At 38.6% G+C, this 15,116-nt stretch overlaps 1 protein-coding gene across 1 annotated transcript in view; it reads right to left on the minus strand.

The window, feature by feature from the left end:
- LOC137204225 (netrin receptor DCC-like) overlaps nucleotides 1-15,116 on the minus strand; it is a 549,964-nt gene that overhangs the window by 141,203 nt on the left and 393,645 nt on the right. The window contains exon 2 of the mRNA XM_067701462.1: nucleotides 2,123-2,443. Coding sequence (XP_067557563.1) covers nucleotides 2,123-2,443 — 321 coding nt within the window. The remainder of the gene's footprint in view (nucleotides 1-2,122; nucleotides 2,444-15,116) is intronic.

Here is a 15,116-nt window from a genome sequence, read left to right on the forward strand (position 1 = left end):
CAGCAAGGTAAGTGTTTAAAAGGCTGTGAATAAGCCTCATTGCCTTGAAATGATACAATCTAATATTAAATTGTAACTCAGTGACTGAATCTGCCAGCCTATCCTTGTACAGAATACAAAAGTCAAAAGAAGAAGCCACTTTATTTTGATATCTCACAGGGAAGGGATTATTCTTCATCTCACCATTGAAACAGAGCATGTAAAAGTGAATCTAGATCACAGGAAACAGAAACCACAACTTACCAGGACATTTTCATTAACAGCACACATATGTGTGTGCCTTTTGGAACAGGCATCAAAGTACCAGCCTGATTCACTCAAATCAGCAGAGCTACGTTGTACTGTGGGCAAGTGACGGATGGGATGTGAGCGTCCAGAAATTCTCAAATGCGGGAAATCAGACTGTACCCTTTCTGCTTCATTTGGAGCATTCCAGGAAAGCAGTTTTTACCTTAACCCTCAACACTTGCTCCACTTTTCTTTTTTAATCAATCATCATTAACATAGAATTTCAGTTCTCTCCACACTTTACGCTCGTCAATCACATTTCAGACACCCATCACTCAGAGATCCCAGGTGGCTGATAGCCTTGGTTTTCCTGATCAGGTGCCACCTCATGTGTGTCCTGAGTGAAGGAGACGCTCTGCACCCATGCTTCAGTCTAGCGTTGCTAGAGAAGGTGGAAGGTTCCACTAGGTAGGTTGACCAACTATTCTGGTTTTACATGGGACTGAGGGGTTCTCAGGACCAGTACTTTCAAGTGCTAAAAGCAGGTCAGTCCAGGTTAAACCAAGATGGCTGACCACTGTATCGCCAGGACATCTTTGCTCTAGAATAGTCTTGTTTAACTGAAATATGAAAGAGAGTCCTTGGTGGGGAAAAGAAGCCATAAAAGAGTGGCAGGAAGTTGAATTTATGGACTGATCGCTTATCTATGAGATCTAATTTTTTATATCATAATCTGACAAAATCCCTTTTTTCAGATTTCAACTTTATCGCATCTTTACTAGAAGAGTACAAGGGGTGGGGTGGTCCTGCCTGATTGTCCTAGTAAATGTCATGGCTGAAAATGAGTCCTCATTCTCATCAGTCTTCCTGTATACAGACTACATGGACCCTGGGGAAGGAAACCCATATCAAATGACTACATTACGGCCTATTCATTCAAGTGAATAGAACTGAAGATTAAGTTTGAAAGGAGCCCTTCAAACCTGTTTACCTATCTGAAGGCCTAAATTTTTTTCAGGTTGGATCCATTTGCCTTGTTTTGTGACCAATATCAAAATTAAACAACAGAAAAAGATGAAAAAACAAAGTCAAAGCCCAACTTTTAGCTGAATCATTACAGAAATGAGGAAAATTTAATTCTTCTTCCTACAGGTCTACCTCTGAAAAGAAATAATCATGAGCTACCCTCTAACCAAAATAAGTGGGGCAAAAAAGAGCAATATCCATGGATTCCAGAACATTCAATACTGTTTCTTTCAGCGTCTGCACCACTTCAAAATATATATAAAAAGAAAAACTTTTCATCTTATTATTCGGTTATTGAGTCAATACATTACCAAGCATAAAGATATTTGGAAGCACTATTCAAATTTTTATTTTTCATTTAGAGATTTATATGTTATAGCCATTATAATTAAAATAAAATCCACTGCTCTAAAGGCAAAAAAAAAACAACCCAAACAAATAAACAAGCACACACACACACACACACACACACACACACACACACACACTGCAAATTTGCATCATTAGTGAGGCTGTAAGATGGAATTAATTAGGAAATTATTTTTCTAATATTTTTCTATTAATGAAAACTCCTTCCTTACACATAAGTAGTGGGTCAACTTGAACCAAATTTTGTTTTGGAAAATCTCATCATGTTATGTTAATTGTTGAGATTCTTCTATTGTTTTCCAAGCTAATTTAGGCAAAAAGTCAATCAAGCCTGTGAGGAAATAAACATACATGTTTTTACATTTTTTCCTTTTTCTTAAAAAATATACGTTGTTTTTACAAATATTAGGGGTTTTTTTTAATCTCAAAAAGAAAAAAAAAAAAAGGAGTAGAAGAAGAGATGGAGAAGGAAGAGGAGGAGAAGGAAAAATCCACTTACCTGCCACTGCAACTTTTGCTGTCCGACTAATAATTGACCCAGAATCTCCTAAAGATGCCTCACATTGATAGAGTCCCTCATCTGGCTTATGGTGCCTGGAGTGAAGTATGTTTTGTATCAGCAGAGAGCCATTTGGAAGTTGCTGCTTCCTTTCGTCCATCCCCAAGGCAAGGTGGATGCCATCTTTCTTCCACTTGATAACTGGAGCTCCTCTGTCAGACTCTGCAGAGCAGTTCAGGAGGACGTTTCCTCCCCGCATCGTGACGGCATCAGAAGGTTCCGACAGGAAGCGCAGTGATGTGAAAGACTTAATCTGGAAACCTGGAACATGAAAGTACAGGGAAATATGTTCACTTATTCAAAAAGATCTCAGGAGTCAATCCCCTGCCTTTTCTTCACAAAACTTTTTCAAAACACCTGGGGGCTTTGAATAATGTCCAAGGCTAAATGAAACTTAAAATCAAGGATGTTGTGTTAAAGAAGTGAAAAAGTGTCCAATTGAGGTAACCACAATTAATGAAACTATCGGTCCCAAAAGTAATAATATAAAAAATTAAGAATTTATAGAAATCTAGGCATGGCCACCATCACATATCAATCAACACTTGAAAATTTAGACAGAATAGACTAATATTTTCCAAAGTAGCCATGGTGGGACTTCCCTGGTGGCACAGTGGTTAAGAATCCACCCGCCAATGCAGGGGACACGGATTCAAGCTCTGGTCCGGGAAGATCCCACATGCCGCGGAGCAACTAAACCTGTGCGCCACAACTACTGAACCTGTGCTCTAGAGCCAATGAGACACAACTACTGAGCCCACATGCCACAACTGCTGAAGCCCGTGCGCCTAGAGCCTGTGCTCCGCAAGAAGAGAACCACCACAATGAGAAGGCTATGGACTGCAACAAAGAGTAGCTCCCAATTGCCGCAACTAGAGAAAGCCCGCACGCAGCAACAAAGACCCAACGCAGCCAAAAATAAATAAATATATATTTTAAATAAATAAATAAATAAAGTAGCCATGGTTAGTAGTGGGGTAGCTAAGATTTAGGGTGCTATTTCTATCTCTGCATTCTGAGTTTAGTATCCAATAAATTTAAAAAGAAATCCACTCAGAGACAGTATTTCATTAACAATAATAACAAAAAACCAGCTCCAAACTGGGTGGGACAACTTATTTAGAACAATGCTCAGGTGTGTTTTAAATAGGTAAGAGATGCCACTTGCAGAAGCAAGTCAATAAAGCTACCACCTAAAGTCACAAACCCGTGGTGTGTCTCAATTTCCATCCAAATGTTGCTCACGAGCCAGGAAGTCTAGGTGAATATTATAGTTGGATTTTTTTCTCATAAACATCTATGAACATAAGAAATCAACAGAAAGAATAGAAGGTTGTTTAAGAATCTGGAGGAGGTAAAACACCTACAATTAGTTTAAGTACATTCTTTTCAGGGCTGGCATCACAGCATTTGGCAGAATATTTGGTTGTTGAATCAAAGACTTTGATGAGGTCTCAGGAGGTCATGGGGCTCACCCTTTGCTCAGACAGGTGTATACCTAAATCACTCAAGTTCAATTACTTTAAATTTCATTTTCAATGATTTCTGGGCCTAGGGATTCTACAATATCCCTTGCTTTCAATATTGAATCATTCTTAGAGTCTTAACTGAATTTTCTTGCTTCCATTTAATCCCATTTTTCTCCTGAATCACCCTGTGTAACAGTGCAGAGGAGAGGAACACATTTAATTTCTTTAAAAATACTCCCTCCCCTAAGTTATGTTTAGCTTCAATCTTCCAGGATAACAATCTCAACTTCATTAGCTTCCTTAATTTTTCTGTGATGGGAACAATTTTTGTTATACTTGGTGAAAATGTTCCAGTTTTCTATTATTTAAAAGGCAGGCATCTAAATTGCTTATAATCAGTACTCTTATAATAAAGGATTGACCCATACTAGCACCAATGGACAGACTCATTTCTAGCTTTGTATACTCCACTTTCAAGATAAAGCAGAACAGCTTCTCACCGTTTCTCCATGGTGTTATCTGCCATGTTCCCACAAACCCAATTTTTCTAAACCTTATATTCAAAATAAGTCTGTTACTTTATTGTTTTTGTTGAAATTTGCCCATCATTCATTGTCATACACTCATTTCATCCAACTAGGTCATTTACCCAAAGAAAGCAGCTGGAAGTTTGCTCAAATTATTATAAATTGTAAAATAACAGTGAGCATCGTGTCTACCATAAATTATAATGGTAAAAATCCCAAAAGATACAGCCTCACCCTCTCATTGTCCAATAAGGCCCTCCTCCCGTCAGACTGTTTTGGTGTAGCCAGCCTAATTATTACTGCCCACCCCTCTAGTGGAAAGTACATCACATCAGAAGTCTGGATAATTAGCCCTTGGTCCTGGCTTTACTATTTAAAGATCTGGGACTCAAACAAGCCTTTTAAATCTTCAGAAGCTCAGCTCCTTCTGTGAAATGAGGGTGTTGAACTTGATGATCTCTAAATTCAATATCCAGTTTGGGAACTTTCAGAATTAGGATGGGTTGAAGACATCCATCAAATGAACGCTGCTCTAAGCTTACTGAGCTGCTAACAGTGAACAGCTAGCTAGAGATACACCAAGGATGAGAAAGTAGAAAGAAGTTCTAATGTCCTTAAATGTCAAGATATTTCACTAGAGTAATACCTGCAATTGCCATACAAGTAGCATTAATAAGGCAGAAAAGAATTCAAGACCAGGCAACTATATTAAAAAGCACTGATTGCTTTTTTGTTCTTCCTGGGGCCTATATTTTAAACAACCACCTCATGTTGAACACCTTATTTATGTCACAGAACACACAGTATATTTCACACAGCTGTTTATGACACCATGTTAATGAGCATATGTGCCCATTATCACAAATAAATAATCCACTTAATCTGAAAGAAGAAGGTTATGACAGTTTTCAGCACTGTGAATACATAATTTGGGAAAGTTAAATAAAGATTAACATTTCTTCAGTACAACTACCCTTGCAGTTTGCTGGCAATGTGAGCTTTTGTGCTCCTTTTCACAATTATATTTTGAACATGTGACTCTGGAATAAAGGTGTCTCGCTGCTTGAAGTAACTTGCATTAGTTATTTCATTTTTAGAAAAGATGGGCATGGACCCAAGCAAATATAATCTGTTGAGAAATAAGAGGTGTGTCTCCAATGGTCCTGGTTTCAAAGTTTTAGCTCATGGTAGGGGCAAGCTGCCTCCACCCCCTTGGAGAGTATACACAGGCCTAAGAAATGTCTCACTGATAATTACACTGACTTCAATCTAGGCTATCCTCCTCCCTCTTCTCTTAGAGTACTAGTTCCGCTTGGAGGGATGGGCCTACCAGTGTATCATATCTTATAAAATAATTATATCAAATTGTTTCATCTAAAATTCAATGTGAAATCAACTACACTGATTTAATGTAGGAGCAGAGAAAGCAAGATGATAAAACTAAAGAAAGCAAAGAAGTACAAATAACATTTGGAACTTGTGGCTCAAAAAATAGTGGCTGGAATTTGGGCAGAGCTCCATGAGGATACAGGTCGCCTAGGAAATGGGTGAAAGATTTAATCAGAAAGCAATAGAAGAATGCTTTGGAAGAGTCAAAATGAAACTACCTACTTTACAATTTTACAGAGGATTTTACATTAGAATAACAATGGTGAGAATTTCATCCAGAAGAAAGCCAACAGGAGAAGTTTTCCCTTTGTTTTGGTTTGGTTTTATTTTTAAGATGCCCATGGTCATTCTGTTGAACCCTCAAACAGTAACATTTCTCAGTCTTGCTTCATAGAAGCAATCCTTTTGGCCTGCTATAAAATTACATAAGGTAATTATATTTAGAGAAATGTACTTGAGAATACCAAAATCCCATCCAGTAAGAAATTTGTATGAGTGAGTCTGATACCAGAGTTCATGATAAGAATAAGTGAGTCTCAGCCCTCTCTCTCTCCAAATTTTGTCTTGGGAAGATTCCTAAATCTTCTTTGTCTAGGATTTAGGCAAAGAGCCATATATGCATTTAACTAACTGGTATTGTTTCTTATCTGTGTTGGTCCAAGAAAATAGAGTATCATATTTTCCTTAGACATTATTCTTTTTCTTCTTCTTCTTCTGAAAGATGGTAGTTCATAAGTAGATACGAACACAGCAAAACCTTTAATGTTTTCCTAATGAAAATATAGAGGAAGGCCTACTCTTAAGAGGTGACCCAAAGGAGAAATATTAACATCTATTTGCTTTAGTTTTGTCAAACATAAATAAGCATAGGAGAAACACTCCTAGGGATATTCCAGATTTATATTAATTGAGCACCTAGAGATAGAGAAGATCCTCAGTGTGTTTTAGAAACTCACCAAAATGATCAAGCAAATAGTAAAAATGTTTCTATAAGATTAAGTCCCTTTGTGCTTGCTCTCCTTATCATATTCTTGTTAATTTCAAAGACCAGTCACAGAGGCAGACTTAGAATGGATTTTTAAGGTATGACATTTCATCTACAATATTAAACATTGCTAAGTGTGAAAAATAATTCCCTATGAAGTCAGAAACTCCTTTCCAAGTCCAATGTTTTAGAGCTTCTGCTTAAAGCAATAAAAGCTAAAAAGGAAATTTATGAAAAGTAGCATGAATGTAAAAAGAAGCTCCTAAAAGATTTTAAGATTAGAAAATGTCATACAAATCCCCACAGAACTTACTCTGCATAATTTTGTCTCTTTCAAATGATGAAAACTTTTACTTTGGGACGCCTGGAGAGTCTGTGGATCCCCAAATTCATGGAATCAACCCAGAAAGTTCTGCCATTATTATCTTTTCTTAGAAATATATTCTACTGCATCTGTTTCTCTTGTGTTAAGATAAAGAAAGAGACCTCCATTGAAAGAAATTAAAACTATTCTATGGGTGATGGAATATAATCCATTTTCAATTAATCAAACATCACTTACATGTGCAGCTGCCACTCTGGAATCAGCCCTAGCAAAAGCTTATAATGTCTGTGAGGCTATGTGATGGGGGAGGGGATTTAAAAAACAAAACAGAAACCCATGAATTAACAGGTCCCCTAATTAATGTGAACATTACTTGGTTTAGGATATCAGATTATAAATCTGACACAGTGGTTCTTAAACTAAGGTCCCCAGACCTGGAAAAGCAACACCACCTGGGAACCTGTTACAAATGCACGATCTCAGTCTACACCCCAGACACATGCAATTGGTCAGCAACAATGGGGCAGAGTCCCACAATGTGTGCTTTAATTAGCCTTCCAGGAAATTCTCACATTCACTAAAGCTTGAGAACTGCTTCTCCAAAACTTCCAGCTGGGGAAGTTTGGGGATCCCTACAGCTTGGGGATCCTTGTGTTTTTTGAACTATCTTGTTATAATGTTCCATATTTGGTGCATTTGTGCAATATGGTCAATTCTAAGTAGAAAGATGAAGTTACCAGGATGATCCAGGAATGCGAATAACTGAATACCATTTCAACACTCTTTTTTTTTTTTTTGCGGTACTCGGGCCTCTCACCGCTGCAGGCTCCAGACGCACAGGCTCTGCGGCCATGGCTCACGGGCCCAGCCGCTCAGCGGCTTGTGGGATCTTCCCAGACTGGGGCACGAACCCATGTCCCCTGCATCGGCAGGCGGACTCTCAACCACTGCACCACCAGGGAAGCCCAACACATATTTTATTAATATTTGTTGTATAGTTCTCTTTGAGAGGCTGAAAAAAAAGTAGGGAAAAGGCTAAGAAAGAGGGCTATTGGTGACGACACCTCACCTTTCTTTTGTTACCAGCACTCTGGACACCAAATGGCCATACTGGATTAAGGAAAAAAAAAAAAATTCTATAGTCAATTGAACATTTAGAATGTTCTTTGGAACATTCTTGGTTGTTCACACAAGGAGCTGTCAAAAGATTTCTTTTAATCAGCTGCGATAGCTATAATCCTCTTGCAAAAGAAGTTTTGGAAAATATATTATTCTTTATCAGATTACATTTCTTTCATTACCTTTTAGCTCCACAGTATAATTACAGCATCTAAAAATACTGGAACTCTAAACACTTGCCTGGGTGACCTGCCCCTCAGACCAGTTAAGTCTCCAGATGGGCAAAACTATATTAGCACTCATTCTGCTAGAACCTTGGAGGTATACTTTATATGCTTCATATTAATGCAAAACATTAACTTCAGCCAGCCCAGAGTGAGAAAGTGTATCTAACCAAAGCCAGAACCAATGACCACAGCGGTTTCTGTGAAGTATCAGTGCTTTTTTTCGACTACAATAAGAGACATGGTAAAAATACTTGTCAGAAGATGTGGTCATATCTTTAAAGGATTGTGTGCATTCCAGCCCTTCAGAGAGACTATGTTCAAGCCATTCGACTTCAAGTTTTTATTACAACAAACGGAAATCAGAAATGAATGAGGTTTTATGGCATTTATTACTGAATTTCAATAAGGCAAAGACTTAACAGGAAGAAACACGAGTGCATTTTACTATGGGAATTTATTAAGTATCATTAAAATGTAGGGAAACAGAGCTTCCCTGGTGGCGCAGTGGTTGAGCGTCTGCCTGCCGATGCAGGGCACATGGGTTCGTGCCCCGGTCTGGGAAGATCCCACACGCCGCGGAGCAGCTGGACCCGTGAGCCATGGCCGCTGAGCCTGCGCGTCCGGAGCCTGTGCTCCGCAATGGGAGAGGCCACAACAGTGAGAGGCCCGCGTACCAAAAAATGTAGGGAAGCAATGGATGAAATGAAAAATTTTAAAGGATAGTTCCAGTTTCTCCCCCATTAGCATCTCTAGATTTAGCCAATAAAAATTAAAGATATCAGTTACACTTGAATTTCAGATAAACAACAAATAACATTTTAGTATATACGTGCTTAAGATAATAAATGCTGATATTAAATAAATATTGCATAGGACATAATTATGCTGACATTTTTTGTTATTTATTCAAATTTCAAACTTAACTGGCCATACTGTATTTTATCTGGCAATTTTATCCCCCATGAAATTATTTCCCTGAGGCCATCGCAAAAGTAAGCAAATAGTATATGAATTCATACTACCCTTCTCAGTTCTGACGTATCTACCAAGAGTGAACTCTTGGAAAATTACCATGACTGAATCAGGAAAAGTGATTTTAGTGTCAGGACACTTGCTGACCTAGTCCAGTACCATCAAATATACAGGTAGAAAGGTTGCTGAATCTGTTTTGTTCTTAACACAGCAATCCTTCTTTTTCTCTTCCCTTTACAAGACAGGGAGCAAAATTCAGAAATATAAATATAGGATGTGAAGTTCAAGAAGCCATGGTCCCACACAGAGCCTCCCCATCACACATTCTGAGCACGTGGCATCTTCCACAAAGCAGTGGAGGCTTTGCAGAGAGATCTGAGGTTTTTATAGGGCAAGAAGTGTGTGCCCCAGGCAACTGTCTGAGTGTCCGCTGGCTAAATCCAATGGTAAAGAAAAATGATAAGGGCCAAGGTAGAGTGGGGGAGTAGCTTTCTCATCTCTTTGCTGCTTCAAGAGCTGAATCTCTAAACCACAGCTTGATTTTGCTGTGTGATACTGGGCAAATTGTAATGGGATTATTTTTCAGCTCAACAGGTAACACAGTCTGACTTCTAGGTTATCATTCCCTAGGCCTCATGCAAAATTAACACTTAAAAGAGAAACTTCGATGTGCTGCTTAATCTGCCCTGGGTTTGAACCTTTATCCCCTGCCTCATTTTGGTAAAATGTAAGCTGGCTTTCTCCTCCCTTGTGTTTTTCATCAGTAGGGGGATGGACTGCTTTTTATGAATGCACAGCTGTCAGCTGGAACACTGAGAAAGGTTTTTCAGAGTATTTAGAAAAAGTACCAGGTAATGGGTATCTAGTGCATAGGAATCTCTCCATCCAGATGGCAGTGAAAAGTGGACAAGCATTGGAATGCCAGGTATTGTTAAGAGACCAACCAACTTTCAGAACCTTATTATTAATCAAGTTGCCCATATTTACTATACACAGATAAGAACATATAAACATAAAACCAAATGTCATAATACTTGCTCATAATCCTGCTTCACCTGGTGACAGCCACTGTTGAAATTTATATGCATTTCCTTGTAAGAAATGATTCACTTTTTGATTCATAGTAATTTGCTATTTTATCCACATATTTGTAATAATATGAGAGAGAGAGAGAGAGAGAGAGAGAGGTTATATCCTGATCTCTCTTCCTCTTCTTACGAGGACTCTAATCCCGTCATGAGGCCCCCAACTAAACCCAAAGGTTCCATCTCTAAATATACACCAGGAGTTAGGGCTTCAACATAAGAATTTGCCAGGGCGGGGGCGGTGGGAGGGGCACAAATATCCAATCCATAACAGGCGAAGAATAGGTACCTAGGGGAAGAAATCTGTGGGGACACAAGACCAAGAGGTCACAGGGATACGTGTAAGACCTGGTAGACAAGCAAAATAACTTTGCTTTAACACTGACAAAGGTGGAAACCAAGTGGAGAGTTTTCAAGACAGTGCAAAGGTCCAACTTATGTTATAAAAACAGTAGTTTTGAATAGGGAAAGACACTCCCATCCCCCAGCCAGGACACTGGAGACACTTTTGGTTGTAACAACTGGGAAGGGTGCTACTTGCATGTAGTGGGAAGCGACCAGGGCTGCTGCTACCCATCCTACAATGCACAGAACAACCCTTCAGAGGAGAGAATTATCCAGTCCAAAATGTCAATTGTGCTGAGGCTGAGAAATCTTCTTTTAAAAGAATCATCCCGGTTGCTGTTTTGAGAATAGGGGTCATTGGAAGAAGAAGGGAAACCAGTTGGGAGGCTAGTGCCATAGTCCAGGTGAGACATGATGTGACTTGATAAGAAATGGTCAGATTCAGGATCCATTTTTAAAGGTAGAGTCAGTGGGGTTGCTGAGGGATTAGATATGGATTGTTGAGAAAAGAAAAGAGTCCAGGATGAGTCCAAGTAGATCAATAGAGCAATTTACATAATTTATATGCAGAAAAGGCACACTTGCAAAACAAAGCTCTCAGCACAAGGGGTCAGGAGACCTGAGTACTTCGCCTAACTCTGTCACTCACTAGCTCCTCTGAGTATGGGCTACACCCCTGGGAGCCGATGTCCTCAACAATGAAACAAGGAGTCGGACTGCATGACTTCTAGGTGTCTTCAGCTCTCTTGTTATAAAAGTCTATGAGTTCACACATATTAACTTTGCTACTTACAAAAATTACCCTCAAATTTAGGAGAAAATTTGTTATATGAAGAGATCTGCTATAATCATGCTGTGATCAGTTTATCACAGACTTATATGAGAGCACAAAGAGGTGCAGGTACTGAAGGTGCCAAGAGACCAACAACCCACCTTCGTTATCCATGAAATAGAGAGAAAGTCTAATCTTTTCTCTTGAAAATAAAAGACTGCAGAGGTCACTCTGCCAACAAAGCACAGGCTGTTTTATTATGATTCATGAGAAATGAAGCATTCATCTTGTGGAAACTGCTGAATATGTGAAGGATTAATTCCATAAAGGTCTGACAGGTCCTGGGAAAGCCTTGAAAATTCAGCAAACCTCATGGTTGATATTGTGGTATAAAGTCTGATGGGGGTACCCATACTGGTAAAACATTTGTGTTATAATGATCCCAATTTTCTCGACACAGAGGCCCAACAGTGTTTTTTATTAAAATGTAGTCATTCTGTTTTTTTCTTTTTTGAATTTTATTTTATTTATTTTTTTATACAGCAGGTTCTTATTAGTTCTCTTTGTCAGGATATTTACTGTATCTTGTCACAGCAGAAAGGTGAGCTTTTCCTACTTAGTCCATGAAGGACATCAAGAAGGAAAACCCACAATGATAAGAGAAACATCAACATTGGAACTGAGAGCCAGTGAGCTTTGAACCACTCAGGAGGTCAGCCTTTATTAAAGGACCCATGTAAACAACTTGTTTTATTCAATGATGATTTAGATTCTACAGGAGATGACTTAGAGAGCAAGGACGAAGTCTCTTTAGAGGATCAAAACCATAATGGGAAGTCTGAAACTGAAGACACACATGTGTATTTCTCATCTAAAAAGAGTTAATTGCGTGCATGAGTTAGCTTTAGCAGTTTCTAGAAATGTTCGCATTACAGTCGTTCCTAGAATCCAGTGGTTATTACCTTGGACCCAGCATACTAGCAGGAGGGGACCAGAGTTGAAGGCACCCTGTACCCAAACAGTGGCCAAGGAACGAGTGACCCGACCATATATATATATTTTTAAATGCATTATTCAAATGTATAAGATCGAGTCAATATCTGAATGTCTGGAATGCCACTATTGGATGCAATCTGGAAAGTTCTCTAGACTGAATTATTCATAAACCCTTTGCTGGTCAAGTCCTACTACAGACACCAAACAAAACAGAGGGCAAAGATTTCTCTAGGAGCTGTAATCACTATAGTAAAAGGCACTCTCAGTTCACTTGATTCCCAATATGGCAGGACATCCAATAATATCTTAGAACTAGTTATAAATCTTAAGCCAATTAAATAATAAACATGAATTCTCATCAGGCTCTCATTTTACAAAATGGAAAAGTTAGACCACAGGCCTGTACAGAGATAGAAAGTCTCCCTGCACAGCAGTGACAGTCCCAGCTCTTAGAAGTGATAGGTCTTTATTCAACGTCTCCTGTGGCTCTATTCTTTCTATCACATATCATATTTATGAGAATTTCTTCCTTATTATACCACAGACTCCTGGGGAGCAGAAATGAATCACGTTTGTCTCTCTGTATCACACAGCCCTTAACTATCTCAGATGCATTTAATAAATATCTATTGAATAAAGTTACACTGACAAACACATGAATAATTTAGGAGAATTGTCTGTATCAGTGAAAGAAAATCATAACAGAGGTTAAAAAAAAATGGATGGATCTCATTCTCTTAGCTTGGTTGTGAATGATAAAGATTACTCAATATTACTGTCAATAAAAACAAAAATTATCAATATTCATACTGATAATATTTCCTTGAGCAGTCTGAAGAAGGGTTGGCCAACTTTCTTTTCTATTAAGGGCCAGAGAGTAAATATTTTTCAGCTTTGTGGGCCAAGAGGCAACACTGAGGATATTATATAGTTATTTCTAGGATGATTTAAAAGTTAACCATTTAAAAAATGTACAAACCATTATTTTAAAAAGAGGGTAAGGGCCAAATCTGGCCATCCCTCCAGGCTGTAGTCTTGACCCCTGTTCTAAGAAGATGATTCTGCTAATCATCTGCTAATTCACAGTGAAGGGGATTCAAGCTTGGAGCTGCCACCTTGTGCTAAACTCACCCTCAAAGCTACATTCCTCTCGGTAATGGATTTACCAGTTACCAAAACTTTAATAAGAATATTTGGTCTATAGGCACACAAGTGAAGTTCATTATAGTTGTTCATTCATTCATGCATCTCATTAAATATCTATTAAATGGCTATGTAGCTCCCCCACTACCTTGTTCCTTCTAATAGCCCTCTAGTTCAGGACCACAGACCACATGCTTCATCCATCCTCTCTCTTCCTGTCCTTCTCCTCTCTGCCTCTGGACACTCCCTGGCCTGTCTCATGTCCCTGCTGCCTGCTGTACCTATACCTCAGCAAACAGAGTGGTTGGGGATTCCGTGGAAAATGTATTCTTCTAATTACTAATGATATATGCAACCCATGCTATTATCATATCATCATTTACTAAAAAGCCCCAGAGAAAAGGAAAACAGTCTTGTTAGCTTTTTTCATCTTACATGAATAAATATTCAAGGTGAAGGGAAAAGCTATTTCTTTTGTTTTCTTGTTGCAATTAAGCCAGTACAGTCTAGCCTGCTCTGCTATAGCACAGTAGAGTTTTTCACTGCCTTTAAAGAGGCTATAAAATTTCAGTTATACATGATAAATAAATCCTGGAGACTGACTGTACAGCATGGTGCCTATAGTTAACAATGTTGTATATTTAAAAATCTGCTAAGAAGGTGGATCTTACGCTGTGTTTTTAATAACAAAAAAAAATAAAGAGGGTGGGAAGAGACTTTTGGAGACAATGGATATGTTTATGGCATTGATCCTGGTGATAGTTTCACAGGTTTACACTTACCTCCAAACTCATCAAGTTGTATACATTAAATATGTACAGACTTTGTATGTTGATTATACTTCAATAAAGTTATTTTTAAAAAAGACATCTGGGTAACTCTCAGTCCTGAAGAGCTAGGGACTTATAGTATCACCAATGGTGAGCTGTGGGTTGCAATTAAGGTTGCTTCGCCACTTTTTACCATTCCTGGACAAACTTCTATCCAGTTGCTTTTTATGTATTTATCTTATTTGACCTTTAACAAATTCCTTTCACATTGTCTCTAATTGAAAAAAAAAATCAGTAAGGGTCAAAGCAAAGAAATGATCTTCTGTGTCTCAACTGAGGAAGAGTAAATGCCTTAAATTTATCTAAATAATAAACAGCAGGTTCCCTTGAATGATAGAAACTGTAATTCCACTGAGACGTCCAAGTGTTACCATAACACACTCAGAAGTAAATGTATACACAATTCTCAGATGAAACGCAAAATTGAGAGCAGAAAATGTGCTGAGTTCATTGAGTGTGGTCCACAGGCCCCCATCTCAAGTGTGGGCTCCCTTATAATTCGTCAGCTGGAGACACTTCCTCCCCTCACGGCCCACGATCCCAGACAAATGCATCTGCTGCTTCTCTTGTTCTGCCCCACTTACGGGTTCTCATCTAATGCCTTCAGCTCTTTTAACCTCATATTACCTAACGATCAGAACAGGCAGGGACTTAAAATGTGTCACCAGAAGATAAAGAGGGGGTTACTTTTGGTTGTATAACATTTTGATTTGTATGATATATACCAGAACTGTAATTTAAAAAAACATA

The sequence above is a fragment of the Pseudorca crassidens genome, chromosome 12 (assembly GCF_039906515.1).
Source record: "Pseudorca crassidens isolate mPseCra1 chromosome 12, mPseCra1.hap1, whole genome shotgun sequence".
NCBI classification, from domain to species: Eukaryota; Metazoa; Chordata; class Mammalia; order Artiodactyla; family Delphinidae; genus Pseudorca; species Pseudorca crassidens.